This window comes from Podarcis filfolensis, assembly GCF_964270895.1.
Source record: "Podarcis filfolensis genome assembly, chromosome: 14".
NCBI classification, from domain to species: domain Eukaryota; kingdom Metazoa; phylum Chordata; class Lepidosauria; order Squamata; family Lacertidae; genus Podarcis; species Podarcis filfolensis.
The window spans coordinates 2,680,746-2,698,524 of NC_139616.1; the positions used below are offsets into that span (position 1 = coordinate 2,680,746).

General features: G+C 45.2%; 1 protein-coding gene across 5 annotated transcripts in view; it reads right to left on the reverse strand.

Annotated features, from left to right (window-relative positions):
* Positions 1-17,779, reverse strand: part of APBA2 (amyloid beta precursor protein binding family A member 2) — a 108,005-nt gene that overhangs the window by 45,073 nt on the left and 45,153 nt on the right. For all 5 annotated transcript variants that reach the window (XM_083586453.1, XM_083586456.1, XM_083586452.1 and 2 more), the window contains one exon: positions 4,343-5,349. In XM_083586453.1, coding sequence (XP_083442579.1) covers positions 4,343-5,311 — 969 coding nt within the window. In that variant the 5' untranslated portion in view covers positions 5,312-5,349. The remainder of the gene's footprint in view (positions 1-4,342; positions 5,350-17,779) is intronic.

Genomic DNA, 17,779 nt, shown 5'->3' on the forward strand with positions numbered 1-17,779 from the left:
CCTTCACAAGTAGAGGGGGTTCCCCACTGGAAGAATATGACCTCTGCAAGTTGGAGGGTGGTGGAGAGAGACACAGAGGGTGCTGGTGTTTGGCCTGCCCCCATTCTTCACAAAAAGAGGGTGATGTGGGGCTGTGCAGCATGTTCATCCCCCTTCTTCCTTCCTTCCTTCCTTCCATAATGTTCTTGAGAGGTAGGGATCATGAGGAAAGGAACAGAAAAGAAAACCACCAATATCATAATGCCATTATACAAGTAGATGATGCAACTGTATCTGGAATAATGTGTGCAGTTCTGGTCACCACACCTCAGAAAGGATATTGTAGAGTTGGAAAAGGTCCAGAAAAGGGCCACCAAAATGATCAAAGCAAGGGATGAAGAAACTCCCCTGTGAACAAAGGCTGCAGCAATTTGGAGCATTCAGTTTAGAAAAAAGGAGAGTAAGAGGCAACATGACAGAAGTTTATAAAAAGTGTGCAAGATATGGATAGCGAAAAGTTTTTCTCCCTCTCGTAACACATGGACATCCAATGAAGCTGGAGGATTCGGGACAGACAAAAAGTAAGTACTTCTTCCTACTCAAGAGAGGGAATCTGTTCCCAAAGGAGGCAGGGATGGCCACAAACTTGGACTACTTCCATAGAGACTAAATCCTGGTGAAAACTACTGATGGCCACTATGACAATGTCAGAGGGCGAAGGCCTCTGAATGGCAGCTGTTGGAAAGCATAGGACAGGAGAATGGATGCTCTTGCGCTCAGATGCTGCTTGCATGCCTCCCTTGGGCATCTGGTTGGCCACTGTGAGAACACAATGCTGGACAAGTTGGGCCATTGGCCCGATCCAGCAGACTCTTCTTGTGTCCTTAAGCAGATGTTCTACCACTGAGTTGTGGCACTTGACAACAGACACCAATTCACAGTATAATTTTTTAAGGCATTTATTTTAAGGCATTGTCAAAGCCTTTTCAATAGGTAAATTAAGGAAGTAGAAGGATATGAGAACTGAGTTTGGTAAATGGGGACCATACAGCTGTGCTGTGTTGTCTTAGATCAGCCTTGTGCTCTCCTGGGAGGAGCCGCCAAAATGTCTGGAGGGCACTAGGGTGGTGAAGACTGTCCTAGATTGTTTTCTTCCTCCTACTTAAAGGTTAATGCATTTATAGAAAAATTAACACATCGATATAACTAAAATGCTTGCTGTCAAAGTAGGAGACAGGAACAGATTCTGCAGCCCACATAGCTGCGCAGCAATGCATCAATGACAGCTGCACATCAAGCTGCTTCAGCTAATGAGCTAGGCTAGTTTATAAAGCTTAAGAAGAAGCAGTGTGCCCCTGCTCAGGGTGCATCTCCTGGGTCTCGCTAATAGACAGACTGCCATGCTCAGAAGACATAACAGGTTGGATGGCTTAGTTGAAATTCCTGTATTGGAGAGGAGATGGACTAGATGGCCCTCAGGGTCCCTTCCAACTCTATGATTCTAGGATTCTGTGATTAAATTACAATAATAATTTATCACTCATACTAGAACATGAGTGACCTTCTAGATCAGCCTTCTCCAACCTGGTGCACTCCAGGTGATTTTGACGACAGCTCCCCTCAGTCCTGACAGAAGATGTAGTCCAAAACATCTGGAAGGCACCAGATTAGGGAAAGGCCCGTGGAGCACTTTCTCAGATTTAGAATTTTTTAAAAGCATTCTCAATAAACTGAGCAACACTTTTAAAAAAATCTAATCATTGTTTTTAACACAAGAACTAAATCAGGGCTGGTAGAGCTCTAGGTGATCAGCAAAGGGTTTCTGTCTCTCAATTGTCTAACAATAGGAACGGTAGAACTCTAACACTAGAAGTCATGGGGATTCAATGAAGCTGAATGTTGGAAGATTAAAGCTTTTTAGAACCATACCCAGCTCCCTCAACCTTTCCCCATCAGGCTTGCTTTCCATACCCCAGTCACAATCTTTTCATTTCTCTTTGTGTTCTAGGAGACCAGTAGGGAGGGGAGCTGGTCACAGCAGGAAGGGAAGACTCTCTGGATTCTTCAGCAGCCTGTCTCAGCTTTGCCTCTTGCCACCCTCCCCTCCAGCCTCCGCTAAGCCTCAGAGTCTGAACTTCTTTCTGCCACAGCCTCTTCCTGCTCACTAAACCCTGTTACTTCTTCTGCTTCCAACACCTCCTCCTCCGTCTGCTCCTTCTTCTCCTTCTGACCACTCATCGTCATCCCACTACCACTCCCCTGGCTCTGAGACTTCTTCCTTGGGGAGTTCTCTTGGGGGTTCCCCAGCTGGTGGCCTCCCACCACTCCTCTGCATCCAGCCAGTCCATGACAGATTATTATCATTATATTATATATTTATTTATACTCCACCTTTTTCCCTGAAAAGGACTCAAAGCAGCTCACAGATAAAGCAGATGCCTGAGGGAAATCTGCAAAGAGAAGAGCCCCCTCCCCTCCTGCGGTTTCTAGAAACTGGCATTCAGAAGCATTGCTGTCTCCAACTTGGGCAGCAAATCAGTGGAGTTTGACAGCTTGAGTCCACTGATTTTAAAGGGTCTACTCTGAGTATGACTGAGTGGGCTATCATCTCTAACCCTTAGGGACCAAGAGACATTTCTAAAAGTGTGGCCTGGAAATTATGGCTTTTGAATGACTGGTGCTTTGTGGAGAGAAACCATTTAAAAAATATTATAGTGGCAAATGCAGCAGAAAGCAAATATCATGCTCCACGTGGACCCTGCTGCTACCATTTCTTGAGTGTTCAAAACAGGAAATCGAGAAAGCACTTCTATCCCCACCCCTTAATGACCCATCGCCCTCTGGGAATCAAAGGCTGAGAGAGGAACTTGTGCCAGGCAGGGTCACAGCAGACCCTGATCCCAAAAAGGACACGTGCAGATACAGAGCCTGACTCCTGAGGCAGACACAAAGAAGAAGGCTGCAACCAAGAGGAGAGTTTAGGCTCTCCAAAGACCGTTTTATTTTATTTTGTTTTATTTGTAAATTTTGTTAGCTGCTTTTCAGTACTACGGGTTCCCAAACAGGGTGCAATGTCAATACAACGCAACAGAAGAGCACAACATGAACAGAATCAGCACACCCAGTGTTTATTTTCTAGAAAAATAGGTGCCGGTACCAACCATGAAGTTGTTAACAGTAAGTGCCACACTTTTTAACAACAACAAAAAGAGGTGCCGGTACTGAAAAAAAGCAGAGAGCACAACCGTGTGTGGTGTGGTGGCCAAACTCCAGCTATATTCCTGGGTGAATAAAGAAGCCTTCAATTGCCAGCAAATGCTCGAAGACCTGGTGTCAGTCAAAACTGAGAGGGTTTTGAGAGGGGAGGGAATTCTATAATCAGGGTGCCTATTCAGTAAATGCCATCTCTTGGCTTGCCAAATGTCAATGCCATGTCAGACTAGGACCTTGGAGACAGGGGTTCAAATCCCCACTTGGCCATGAAGCCCATTGGGTGACCTTTGGCCAGTTGCAGCCTCTCAGCCTAGCCTACTTCACAGGCTTGTTGTGGGGATTAAACAAGGAGGAGGAGAACCACATATGCCACCTTGAGCTCCTTGGAGAAAACGGTAGGTTAAACATGCATGCATGCAATCAATCAATCAATCAAGTCAAAATCCTGACAACTGCAGCACTGTCAAGAGGATATTTTAAACACGGCATTCATTCGTTTATTTATAAAGGTATTTATACCCTGCCCTCATAAAATAAAAGGGTTGTGTACATCAATTACAAGCAATAGAAAACAAACATTAAAATGAAAGATCACAAAAAAGGTAAAATGTAGGCCTGCAATTTTGATGGACGGATGGATTGTTGTCTAAACCCCCTTTGTGACCAGGTGAAATGAAATGCCTTCGGAACAAATAATGTAAATAAATGTCTGTATCAGGCAGAGTGCCTGTAGCCCTTTGATTTCAGGCCTAATTAACCTTGGCTGCTGGACATGCAGATAGGGCTGAGAGATTGGTGGGGGAGATGCTGATGGCTCCCCTGAGGCCGACCCCATGAGGTTCCTAGGAGGAGAAGGGTCATTTGAAAAGCTTTTCTTCTGGGTCAGTCTGTGCAATTTCCCAGACCTATCACCTTACCATCTCTCTCAGCTTTCCAACACTGCCTTTCCCACCTATGCTGGAGAATGAAGAGAGCAAAGCACATACTTCATAGGTACGGACTGTTAATATACAAGATCCTATGCGTATTTGTATGTATATGCATATGTATGACTTCACCCCCAAAGCCACACTCTTCCATTGCCTTGGAGACAGACAGATGCCAACAACAAAATGTCCCCCTTAGCAAAAGAAGAGAGTCAACAACTCACCTGTTCTTGTGGCCACGTCTGTCTTTCCTCGGGGGTTCTTGACTTGGTTTTGAAGCCTCTGGGTACATCTCCCACTTGCTTTGATGCAGTGGGGATGTTCAATGATTTTGGCCTTCCCAGATGCCTGTTGGAGCTGTGGCCAGACTCTCCCTTTGGACAAGTCTCTGCATAGTCATTTGGCACGTTTTCAGTCCCTCCATGCTCCGGGCTCATCTCCGAGGCACTGTTGATGCTGCTCATACTCATGCTCATCTTAATCTCTGCAACGATCTGGTCGATGTCTTCCTCCTGTTCTTCTAGCTCGGCCTCTTCTTTCCCAGAGTGGTAAGGAGACATCCCGTGGGGATTCCCATTTGCTTCAGGCGAGTAGTAACCCTGGTAGCGCTCTTCGCTTGGATGGCAATACTGGAGGTTCTCTTCTTGGTCTTGGATCTCCAGGCAGGCCACCTCCCCTTCCAAAACCTGGACGCAGCCCTCGTGGTGGCCCGGGGCTTCTGTGACTTCACATTCATCCCGGTGCTGCATTTTCATGTCGGACCACTCCGCTTCCTCCACAGCTTCCTGGCACTCATCCGTCTCCACTGGATGTTCTTCATGGGGGACATACTCTTCCCCGCTGCAGTCCATCCCTTCCAGGTAACCGTCATCCTCTGGGCAGTATCGGATGTAGTAAGTAATCCCTTCTTCTTCCTCCGGGAGCCCCTCATCATAATCCTCCTCTTCGGAAGTGTTGTTGACATAATCAGAACTGGACTCGCCATCTCCGCTGTGGTCGAGACACTCATGCTCGGCCAGCGTAGGGGTGCCTTCCCTGGCAGCCACAACCTCCGTCTCCTTCTCCACATAGTCCTCCACAGGCAAGTTATCACCCTCATTTTCAGCCTCCCTATCCTGAGGCAAAGGCGGGGAAGCTCTCGCCCGGTGATCCAGCATGCTGGCTGTGGTGGTTTGACATTTCCTGCTCGCCATGGCTGACAACTCACATGACAATCATGTCTGAGGAACACCTGCAGGCAAGAGTCCAAGGAAGAAATCAGACACCAGCAGCAGTCATTGTTTAATCAAAAGGTTAGCAGTAGGAAATCAAATAAATAATACGGGGGTGTACAGAAACAGACATATATATATTTTTTTTAAATGCCAGGTAGGGTGGAGTGGAGCACAAGACTCATAAATTATCCCATCGAAAGCTAGAAATCTTAGTGCAACAACTTGCTGGATGTCAAGCCATGTTGAAATGCCATTAAATAATCCACATTGTAACGAAAAGGGGAAAAGGTAGATTTAGATGGTGTAATCCAGGGACTTTTCTATTCTAGGGTACTCTGGGTCCCTGGGACACCTCAGCACAAGAAGAAAAAATGAAAATCAAGCTTCTGTGAAAAGCAGCTTGCCCTCCCTCCCCATGAATCTTCCCCTGCAAATCTGCAGCTGTCAAAGAGTGTGGGGTGCATTTTAGGATGTACTGCAGTCTCCTCCAACTGAGTGCCCCCCACCCAAGCAATTCAACTGTTCAGCTCCCATTGTTTCTGACCATTGGTCGTGTTGGCTGGGACTGACGGAGGGAAGTAGGTTGGTGGTGTAACAGATTCAGAAAGTCAAAACGAAATAAAAAAAATTCCTTCCAGTAGCACCTTAGAGACCAACTAAGTTTGTTATTGGTATGAGTTTTACACGAAAGCTCATACCAATAACAAACTGAGTTGGTCTCTAAGGTGCTACTGGAAGGATTTAAAAAAAATTTTTTTTTGACTATGGCAGACCAACACGGCTACCTACCTGTAACTAGATTCAGAAAGTGTAATTAATCATTTCACAACACACCTGCCTAAACATGCATGAGATTTTACTTCATGTGGATGAATCCTGTACTGTGCTTAATGAAACAACCTCTATGCCACCTGTTCCAAAGAGATGCAAATTCATTAATTCTAAAGCCCATCAGTTGCTTGTGGCTAAGAACAACTTCCCAATCTAGGCAGTTGTCACTCACACATTTAATCTATTTTTACCTGTTCACACTTCCTAATATCGCCCTATTATAAATTATTTGTTTCCTCAAGACAATGGAATTGATGAAATATGCTGTCCTCAATTTCAAAAATACTCATGTTTCAGTATGTGGTGATATCATCCCTTTAAGACTGGTTTATGGGACTGGGTTAGAACCTCAGAAATAAGGAGCCAACGTACAGCTGTCTCCTGTTTGTGGGATGTAATCCACTGGTGCAGTCAAATGCAACATTCCTTATTTCCCTAGAGTGGGCACAGGGAAGGGGACATCCCGTCAGTGTAACTTCCTGTTCCTCTGGTCTGGAGCATCCTCCCCCTGCATGGGACCTGGGAGATGGGCGTGGCTCTGGCTGACTCCATAAAAGAGCCGAGTCACGCAGCCATTTTCTCAGTTCATCTAGTTTTGTCTTTCTATTGTCTTGTTGTTCTTTCGCTGCCATGCTGCTCTCCCACAACCATTTTATCTTAATATAATTTTGCTGTCTGCTGGCTCTCAGCCAGCAGTATATGAGTTCAGTCTCCATCTGAGACAAACTCACAATTTCTTTATGTAACTACCAAGTAAAGCCTGCCTTTCAGGGATCATATCGTGAACTGAAATGTGAGTAAACTTTTTGTTACTTTACTCAGAAAGACTCTTGTGTCTCTATTCTTTTAAGAGGGATCAAAAGCGGACACCAGGAATAAACTTAACTAAGAGATTCAAATGAATCTTCAAACTAGCTTCCAGCTATATTGAGGGGAGTCTGCTCTGCTACGTCACTTACTAGCATGAGTGAAGGAAGGATAATACTTCTTCAATATATCCTTTCCTACTATCCTTAACATTCCCACACTATTAAGACTTCAAGGCCAGTGTCAAAAGGTAATTGAGTGGAAGAGGTGAACGCCGATGGTCTAAGTCCCCATAAAAGCTGGATTGGCGGGAGCTCTCGGCAGGCAGCCAAGCTTAGTGTCTAGTGTCTATTTGGGCTTTTGACAGCATCTTGTTCTGTTGCTCAGCCTACTGAGACTTAAGTGTAAATGTTTATGTTAATTGGCTGGATAAGTTAATGTTTGTTGCTTTCTTACCTTCTGAGCTATTTTAATCTGTGTAATTATTTCTTATAGAGTTTTGTTTTAGTAAAGTCTATGTATGGTTTTATGAAATTTGGTCTGGTCTGAATTCCTGAACCGTTTAATTCTGACCACGCTTTTCAGAACAAGAGTCATCCACAACACAGCTTTAAGAAACTTATTCTGTGGCATTCAAAGAGCTGTTTAGACATTTTAAAAGTGTGATTCTAGTTGCCCGATGCCTTAAAAGTTAGGCTATGGCTTCTAAGCATTTGAAACAGCCCCAAACAGGAGGTCTTTAAGCAGAGGCTTGACAACCATATGTCAGGAGTGCTCTGATGGTGTTTCCTGCTTGGCAGGGGGTTGGACTCGATGGCCCTTGTGGTCTCTTCCAACTCTATGATTCTATCATTCTATGATTCTATGAAACAGGAAAATGAAGGCCTTGCTCCATTCCCTACAGAAGAATATGAGAAGAGCCTGGCTGCTGCCTCAAGCCCAAGGCCCACGTGGACCAGCATCCTGTTCTCACAAGGGTGAGCCCACGCCTGTGGGAAAAGCTCTCCCCACTTGTGATTCCAAACAACAGGTAGTCAGAGCCTCCAGCACAATGGGTAGACTATGGCCATCAATAGCCTTATCCTCCATGACTTAATCTAATCTTATTTTTAAAAGCTATCCAACCACACAAGCATTGAAATCACAAATCAACTGCTAACCCCTGCAAAATTTACAACCAAGACAGAAAAATGTACCACAGTGACTGTTTTCTTTCCATCTGTGGTATTTGTTCAAACAGAGAGATAAAAAGAGAACATACTCCCCCCCACACACACCTCTGTGCCCCCAGAGACAAAAGGACTCCAGAAAAATGATTGAGGCTATTATTGAGATCAGGTCACGCAGCATCAAGTCCCTTGAGAATAGAATCTAGACTGCAGGGGCAGAGGTGCACCACACATGCAAGGGATTGTTGGACAAATTGCTGGTGCATTACAAAGGAAACTGTGAAGGCCATAAAGAGGCTGAGAGCCAACCAGGGCCAGAGGGAGGAATCAGGAGCATTGGAAGCTTGGGAAAAGCAGCACATTAAATGGAAGTTGAAAAAAATGTCACTGCTCTGAAAACAACCATTTGCCCATCGTAATAATGATGAGATTGTTAGTGAGTGTTCATATTAAATCAAGCAGTTAAAAGTGCCATTTCAGGCAATATTGATTTGTCACTATAAATGTGATTAAAAAGGGAATAATCTGCACCTCTCAACAGAGAATACTAATTAGACTGCTAGTTACTGTTCCATATAAAGTGACCTGCCCCTTCACTCTCCATTCTGGGAGGGGTGGCTAACACCCCAGAGGACAGGATCACACTTCAAAACGACCTTGACAGATTAGAGAACTGGGCCAAAACAAACAAGATGAATTTTAACAGGGAGAAATGTAAAGTATTGCACTTGGGCAAACAAAATGAGAGGCACAAATACAAGATGGGTGACACCTGGCTTGAGAGCAGTACATGTGAAAAGGATCTAGGAGTCTTGGTTGACCACAAACTTGACATGAGCCAACAGTGTGACGCGGCAGCTAAAAAAGCTAATGCAATTCTGGGCTGCATCAATAGGAGTATAGCATCTAGATCAAGGGAAGTAATAGTGCCACTGTATTCTGCTCTGGTCAGACCTCACCTGGAGTACTGTGTCCAGTTCTGGGCACCACAGTTCAAGAAGGACACTGACAAACTGGAACGTGTCCAGAGGAGGGCAACCAAAATGGTCAAAGGCCTGGAAACGATGCCTTATGAGGAACGGCTAAGGGAGCTGGGCATGTTTAGCCTGGAGAAGAGGAGGTTAAGGGGTGATATGATAGCCATGTTCAAATATATAAAAGGATGTCACATAGAGGAGGGAGAAAGGTTGTTTTCTGCTGCTCCAGAGAAGCGGACACGGAGCAATGGATCCAAACTACAAGAAAGAAGATTCCACCTAAACATTAGGAAGAACTTCCTGACAGTAAGAGCTGTTCGACAGTGGAATTTGCTGCCAAGGAGTGTGGTGGAGTCTCCTTCTTTGGAGGTCTTTAAGCAGAGGCTTGACAACCATATGTCAGGAGTGCTCTGATGATGTTTCCTGCTTGGCAGGGGGTTGGACTCGATGGCCCTTGTGGTCTCTTCCAACTCTATGATTCTATGATTCTATCCTTCAGGCTTGTAGTCAATCCTCCCTTATTTCATACAGTGCTACCTCGGGTTAAGTACTTAATTCGTTCCGGAGGTCTGTTCTTAACCTGAAACTGTTCTTAACCTGAAGCACCACTTTAGCTAATGGGGCCTCCTGCTGCCACCACGCCGCTGGAGCACAATTTCTGTTCTCATCCTGAAGCAAAGTTCTTAACCTGAAGCACTATTTCTGGGTTAGCGGAGTCTGTAACCTGAAGCATATGTAACCTGAAGCGTATGTAACCCGAGGTACCACTGTACAGGCTGGCTCTAAAAGTCAACCACTGGAGGGGCCTCATCAGAGACTGCCCTGCCCACCTCATGACAACAGGACACAGGTTGAGGCGCAGGGCTGCTTCCTGCATATACACACAGGACAGGTCAGAAACGGGCAAAATTCCCCGTGTGGTCAAGGGCCACTAGTGGCACCCTCTGGGGACAGGCCCCCTAATATTTTTGATAAGGGAGCCTCCCCGCCCCCCCCTCAATTCCACGGCAATCCTCAAAAGCAAGCGCCAAGGTAAAGAAGCTTCACCCTGCTGGGTCCTTCTGAAGATGACCAGGAACACGGAAGGGCAAAGTGTCTGCACCCAGAGCCTCCCTTTGCCAATTGCCAGAGCACCTCTCCAGAGGGCACACTGGCAATCTCTTTGCCCTGCCATGTCCCTTTCACAAAGATAAGGCAGCTGGTGGGGGCGGGGGGATGGCGGTCCAAGTTGGTCTGGCTGGGTTGGGGGGGCGTAGCAGATACGACGTCATGCACATGTGACACCCCCCCCCCAATGTTGGGTGCAACTGGGTGCTTCAGAGTGCTGCATTCCCTTGGGGGTAATCTGCTGAGGGCCACATGGTGAGCAGGGCAGAAGACAACAGTGGGTGGGGGCAAAGCGCTCCTCCTCTCCATGCCAAGGGCTGCTGGGAAGATGGGCAGATGGCTTTTGAAATTAGGCTGAGGTCCACAAGCTGCCCACTCCTGTTATAAATGATCTAACCAAGCAACACACCGGACAGCTGCAACACAACTGAACTACGGCCATGTTAAGAAGTTAAGCCAGGTCACTATGTGAGTGACTATTTGGCACAAGGTTTAATCCTCCCCTAGCCCAAGGTGCCAACCAGAAAGAGGGCTCTAGGATTCACACCAAGCACCATGTCAGACCCTCCAAGTGCCCCTATTATCCAGGGACAGTCCCAGATTTACAGAAGCCATCCCGGTTTCTGATTCGATCCCAGAATGTCCCCCTTTTCTTTAGGACATTCCTATTTTCATCGGTGAAATGTTGGAGGGTATGGTACCCAACCCCTGTGCCATCTGAAGGCAGCCCTGCATAGGGAAGTTTTTTAATGATTAATAGTTCATTATATTTTTATATATGTTGGTAGCTGCCCAGAGTGGCTAGGCCAACCCAGTCAGATCGGCAGTGTATAAATAGTAATATTATTATTATTACTGTGGAATAGGACATCCCTATTTTCATCAGAGAAATGTTGGAGGGTATGCTGTGTATGATACCATGATACACTATATTCTTTATTAAATTTCTATTCTGCACTTCACCAAAGAATCACAGGGCGGTTTACAATATAAAAACACAAAAACACATAACATAGTAACAAAAGCAATAATCTCCTGCACAATTTAAATATTATTATTTACCGTATTTTTCCCTCTATAACACGCAGATTTTTTCTCCTAAAAAGGAAGGGGAAATGTCTGTGCGTGTTATTGAGCGAATGTGTGGTCCCTGGAGCCAAATGGCAAAAAAAAATCAGGCAAAAATCAAATCGCGCGTCTCGGAGAAGGGAAACCTGAAAAGAGGAAGTGGCTGCTTTCCTGCATTCTGCCTCAGGGTCTTACTGCCCACCCTCCTCTGTTTCCTTGCTGTGTTTGCTCAAACGGAACAAAGAGCAGGGAAAGCCCCTCCCCTCCAGGCAAGCAGAGGGGAAAGCAGAGTGTCTCTGTGCTCCGGTGCTGCTGAAAACATGCAGGAGGGAGAGAGAGAGAGAGAGAGAGAGAGAGAGAGCTGGGTAGGTGAGGGAAAACTTTTGCCTTCCTTTCCTCCCTCCCGTTATACCCCTCTCCTGCATTCTTAGCCAGCTGCTTCTCTGCACACCCCTCTCGTGCTCCTTGTCCATTCTGTATTTTTCCTTCCTTCCCCACTTAAAATGTGGTTAAAAAGCATGGATCCACATGGATCCTCAGGATCTTTGCATTGGGTCACCCCAAATTCACCATCAGATCACATAGCATGTCCATGGCTACAGCCTGCCCCCCAAAAATCACACACGCACTGTTGCCTGGGGCTGCAATGGTGCAAAAATGTGGTTAAAAAGCATGGATCCACATGGATCCTCAGGATCTTTGCATTGGGTCACCCCAAATTCACCATCAGATCACATAGCATGTCCATGGCTACAGCCTGCCCCCCCCCCAAATCACGCACCCACTGTTGCCTGGGGCTGCAATGGTGCAAAAACGTGGTTACAAAACATGGATCCTCAGGATCTTTGCATTGGGTCACCCCAAATTCACCATCAGATCACATGTCTGTGGCCACAGCATGAAGCACAAAAATGATACATCCACTGTTTCATTCAGAATGTTTTTTCCCTTGTTTTCCTCCTCTAAAAACGATGTGCGTGTTATGGTCAGGTGCGTGTTATCGAGCGAAAAATACGGTAATTTAAATGGTCATAACTTCCCCAAAATAATTCTGGGTGCTGTAGTTTGTTAAAGGTGCTGAGAGTTGATAGGAGAACCCCAATCCCTCACGGAGCTACAATTCGCAGAGTGATTTAACAGTCAATCCCTTTGGGAATTGTAGCTCTGTGAGGAGAATAGGGGCGTTTCCTAGCAACTCTGAACACCCTTAACGAACTACAGTACCCAGAATTCTTTGGGGGAAGCCTTGACTGTTTAAAGTGGTATCATAGCGTTTTATATGTACAGTGCGAATGTGGCCACAGGAAAACAGAAGACACATTCATTTTGATGGAAGAACAGGATCAGCAAGGTAGAAATCTTCATGGCTATATAAAAAACGAGAATAAATATTTCAAATATGGAAGGAAGTTTGCCCTGACGAATGGGGGGGGGGGGAGCTAGTTATTCCTCCCTTGAAAGAAATGAGTCCACAGCAATTAAAAGCAATGACTGCCAACTCATATTGATCAGTAATACCTAGCACTTTCAAGATACAAAAGGAAATCAATGTGTAATTTGCAGTGCAATTCCTTTTGTTCCAATTTAGGACACAGTGATGAGGAGCTCACTCAGGTTTCATTACCTCAGCAGAAAGGGCCCACTCATTAGCATCAGAAACTCATAAATGCTTAGTAGTTTTTCCTTCCCAACTTTTTAACAATGTAAAAAGCAATGAACTCTGAATAAACAGCTCAGTCTGCATGCACCTTTCTGTATCTGTTTTTAGGCTCAGCCTAGACAAGTCATCAGGGATTAAATGGCTCCTGGACTTATCACAGGGGAAGTTTTTGTGTTTGGGAAGAAGAATTGATTGTTAAGCCACTCTGGGAACTGTAGGTCTGTGCGGGGAATAGGTGTCTCCTAACAGCTCTCAGCACCCTTCACAACTGCAGCTCCCAGGATTCTCTGGGGCAAGCCATGGCATGATAGCTCTTTAAATGTATGGTGTGAATACTGCCTCTGTCGGACAAACTGATGATGGGAATTGTAGTCTACAAAACTACTGAGGGCACTACACTGCTGCCAGTCTGCCAGAGGTTTAAAGTATTATGCAGACTGAGTGGGCGAGACCAATAGTGGGTCCAGGTAGTTTCTGCACATGCTGTAGAGAAGAGCTTTCCAAACTGTGTGTAAGTGTGTCACACAAACACTCCACGTGCTCCTCCTGGGGCTGGAAAGGGGTGAGTTTAACCTCTGGTTTGCTAGGAAACAGAATTACTGTGTCACAAAATGATGCATGTCTATGTCACCAACATGAAAAGTTTGGAAAGCTCTGCTGTAGAGGGAAGTGAGGGGCAGATGGGGCTTGTCCACCTGGGAAGGGAGCCCATCTAGTAGAAGGAAAACTCTGGTCCCTTGTGGGATGTCTTGGGAGAAGAAAAGGCTAAGAAGTAAACCCTAAGAAGATCCAGAGTGGAATCCCTAAGACAGTTGGATGATGCCTTGTACACTTCCTTCCGGCAACTCCTGCAGCCAAGCTGGTGCCAAATGTATTGTTCTGCTTTCTTTTGGACCACATCAGCAAGGCCAAGGGTCTTGTCATCTGGGAAGCCCCAGACCTCTGTACACACTGTCCAGGTTTGATCCTGGGGAGGCCACTTTGGGGCTGCTACTGCAGCAGTTTGACTTCACCCCCAGAACACTCCATTGTTGCTTGAGACAGATGGATGCCAAGAATAAGGTAGTCTCCTGGATTCCAGTGAGCATCATTAGGCTAAGCTGAATGGCAGAAGTAGCTAAGTGCTAAGCTTTCCTTGCCCAGATTGTTCTAGGGGCCCAAAAACAGCAGCTTCAGATATGCCAGAATTCCTACAGACCAGGAACACAAGAGGATCATCACTGGCCAGCACCCATAAATGTGTGAGGGCGGAGAAGCAGTTTGTGATGTGAGATAGTTTGTCATAGTAAAAGCTTTTGAAAAATGATAAGAGAGATATATCTCCCTGTGGTCTGCTTAACAGGAAATTAATTTTGAGGTGGTTGGCAGTTGTTTGATCTCTGAGGAAACTCTGGGATAAGGTTTTTTTCCCCTCCCTGACTCCACAAAGAACGTGCCCTTGTTATCAGGATCAAATATTCCTTGGGGAAATTGGAGCAGATCAACATGAAAAGCATACACATTAGTAAGAGGTGGATGGTCTTCCAGACTTCTTTGCCTTATCACCATGATCTGCATAGAGGGCATTTGAGTCTGAAGCTTTCTATAATGACGTGCAACTAGACTGAAGAGCATTATGTAAAATGTCACAAAATATTACAGCAAGCTGTAGCTTCCTCCAGAGATGGCTGAAGAATACTTAAAAAGGTAACGGGACCCCTGACCATTAGGTCCAGTCATGACTGACTCTGGGGTTGTGGCGCTCATCTCACTTTATTGGCTGAGGGAGCCGGCTTACAGCTTCCGGGTCATGTGGCCAGCATGACTAAGCCGCTTTTGGCGAACCAGAGCAGTGCACGGAAACGCCGTTTACCTTCCCGCCGGAGCAGTACCTATTTATCTACTTGCACTGGCATGCTTTCAAACTGCTAGGTTGGCAGGAGCAGGGACCGAGCAACGGGAGCTCACCCCATTGCGGGGATTCGAACCACCAACCTTCTGATCGGCAAGTCCTAGGCTCTGTGGTTTAACCCACAGCACCACCCACGTCCCTTCTGAAGAATACTTACCTGCTCCCTTTTACATTGCAGTATCTTCTCTCTGCAAATGCAAAGTTATTTGCTTTGGCAATGGGGGAGGGGGAGAAAGAAACATCCTTTCCTGTCTGTCCCTAGTGCAGACTGCACATATAACAAGGATGGGGAAGCCCATAATCTCTGAGACAGTGCAGTGATTGTGGTCATGCTACAACCTCCTGCTAGCACATAAGTAGCATCCGGTTGGGTTACAAATTGGATGGGGGACCACATGTTGAGATTCCTGCATTGGGGTCCCTTCCAACTCTATGATATTCTACAATCTTACAAGAGCTCAGTGGCATCATAAAAATTCTGAAGGGGTTCTAGAGATTTAGAGAACAGGACATGCAAGCTCTACAACAGAGCTGTTGGTGGTTCACCATCCTTGGGAGATGGGATGTCATGGCACTGGGTTCCAGCAACCTACTCTAATCAGTTGGTATGTGCAGGATTCCTTGCAGATGAGCAGATACCTTGGGTCCTGCTCTGAAACATTTTGGTGGAGAGCAAAATTGGTTGATTCATCTCTACCCAAATTCTGGACTGGATCACAGAAGCCAGAAGATGAAGAGACTTTCCAAAGCACAAGAAGAGAGAAATTGTTTATTTTTATTTTTTAAAATCTAATCATCATGCAAATACACCTATTTTATGTTATTAGATAGAATATAAACTTATAGCATGTAGCTTTCACCATCAAAATGCTCAGTCATCTATTTTTCCAGGACCTCAAAACATACCGTATACATCTAACCTAATTGCCCTAATTACCTCCTTGTCATTCATTCTTAAAGCACTGAGTGCTTTGAAGTGCAACAAATATTTACCATGAAGGGTATAACTGTCATCTTACAATTCCAATTATTATCTCCCACCTGGATTTTAAGAAGTGAATATTCAGCAAACGTTGTCAATGCGTAGCCTTATCCATCAAACAAAACTATTTCTTACAAGATAAAGTCCTTAGGACTGTCTTTGTTTCTTTCACAATGAAATATCCAACTATCACACTGGTTACACTTTCCAACTAGAGAACAACAAAATAAATTATCCCCAAAGCAATTTCATAATTATCCCCAAAGCATTTTCATATTCTTAATCACACTCATGTTTGCTTTATCGGTATCACCTCTTTAGATTCCTGATTTGCATTATCATAATTGAATATAACTTACACAGTACAATGAACAATTAACTTATTCCTGTGCAAAGGGAAAGGGGAGGTGTTTGTAAATGAGAATATCCACACCAGATTGCCTGATTTTGCTCAGGTATTTCACACAATACTAGAACTGGAAAGTTCAAAGGGATCCCAAGAGTCATCTAGTCCAACCCTCTGCAATGCAGGAGGTTTTTCCTTGAAAGAGAGTAGAGTTGGGGGGTCACAGAAGAGGAGACCACACACCTAAGTGTAGAAAGAATTGGGAGAGGCATTGAATGGTGGGACTGGGAGAGGGAGTCTTGTTTGTCTTGTAGTATCATTGGAGGAGAGAGTTCCCAGCCGGCTAATAGAAATAATGGTTGGCTTACAGTCCTAGGTACAAATAGGGATGGAATAATCCGTCAATTTTTGTTCTCTGTTTCTCTTTCTTCCAGATTTAAATTTGGTTATCCATATTTTGAAGCACTTTGCAATTCTTTTAATAAAAAGATTCCTCCTGAAAATTAATCAGCATCTTAATGCAATTTTATTTTCTGTTTGAGAGAAAACATACAATGGGGAGAACCAAGACCCCCTCCCATGTTAATTCCCAACCCCCAGGCCTAAAAGTTCCCTGTGCTCTTTCCTCATCACAATCCTTAAAACAAGGTGGCAACAAAAGCATTTCACCCTGTATTGATTTGCTAAGGCTGGTAAGTGTTTTGAAACAACAAGGGGCTTTCTTTTTTGGCTAACAACGAACCATGTCACTCTGTTTTGTGAAGAACCATTTCTTTATAAACATCCGTAGCCCTCAGTGGATTCTGTATGAGGTGTGTTGTTCCTCAGTGCATAATCTCTACACATAAAAAACAGGCTTTAAAATATTTATCCCCATCTCCAGTATGCACCAATAGACTCCAAAAATTACAGCTAGTTAGAAGATAAAATAAGCTTGTTGATGGTTTCAGCAGATATTCAGGCAAGCCCCCACCCCCCACCCCTTGCCTCCTACACACAGACACACTCTGCTTGCAGAAAATGTCAGGGATGATGATGTTGCCTAGAGAATTTATCGTCTTCAAGTTAACCTCCGCATAACGAAGGAGGATATTAAAGCTAAAGACAACCTACTCTTTCCACTCCATGACCACATTCACACCATACATTTAAAGCATTACGAGAGCACTTTAAATGGTCTTGGCTCCCCCACAAAGAAGGATGGGAGCTGCTGTTTGTTATGGGTGTTTCATGGTTCCCCATGAAGAGGGACGGGTCATTAAGCCATTCTGAGAACTGTAGCTCTGGGAAGGGGAGGGGGGTCCCGTAACAGTGCCCGTAACACAGCGCAGCTCCCAGGATTCTTGGGGGGAAGCATAGCTGTTTAGAGAAGCACCATCACACTTTAAATGTATAGCGTGAAATGTGTTGAAATGGCACCCTTTGTATATCATTATGCCCCTTGCCAGCTCTCTATTGGGGAGCATGGAATTAAGCCTGACCAGAGCATGTGGAACCCTGATCGTGCAGAATTTCACACAACAGGGGAGCCTGCACTGCCCTCCCAGGTGTGCATCCCCAACATATAAACAGACAGGATGTGACACCATAGGTAGTCAGTGGGCAGAGC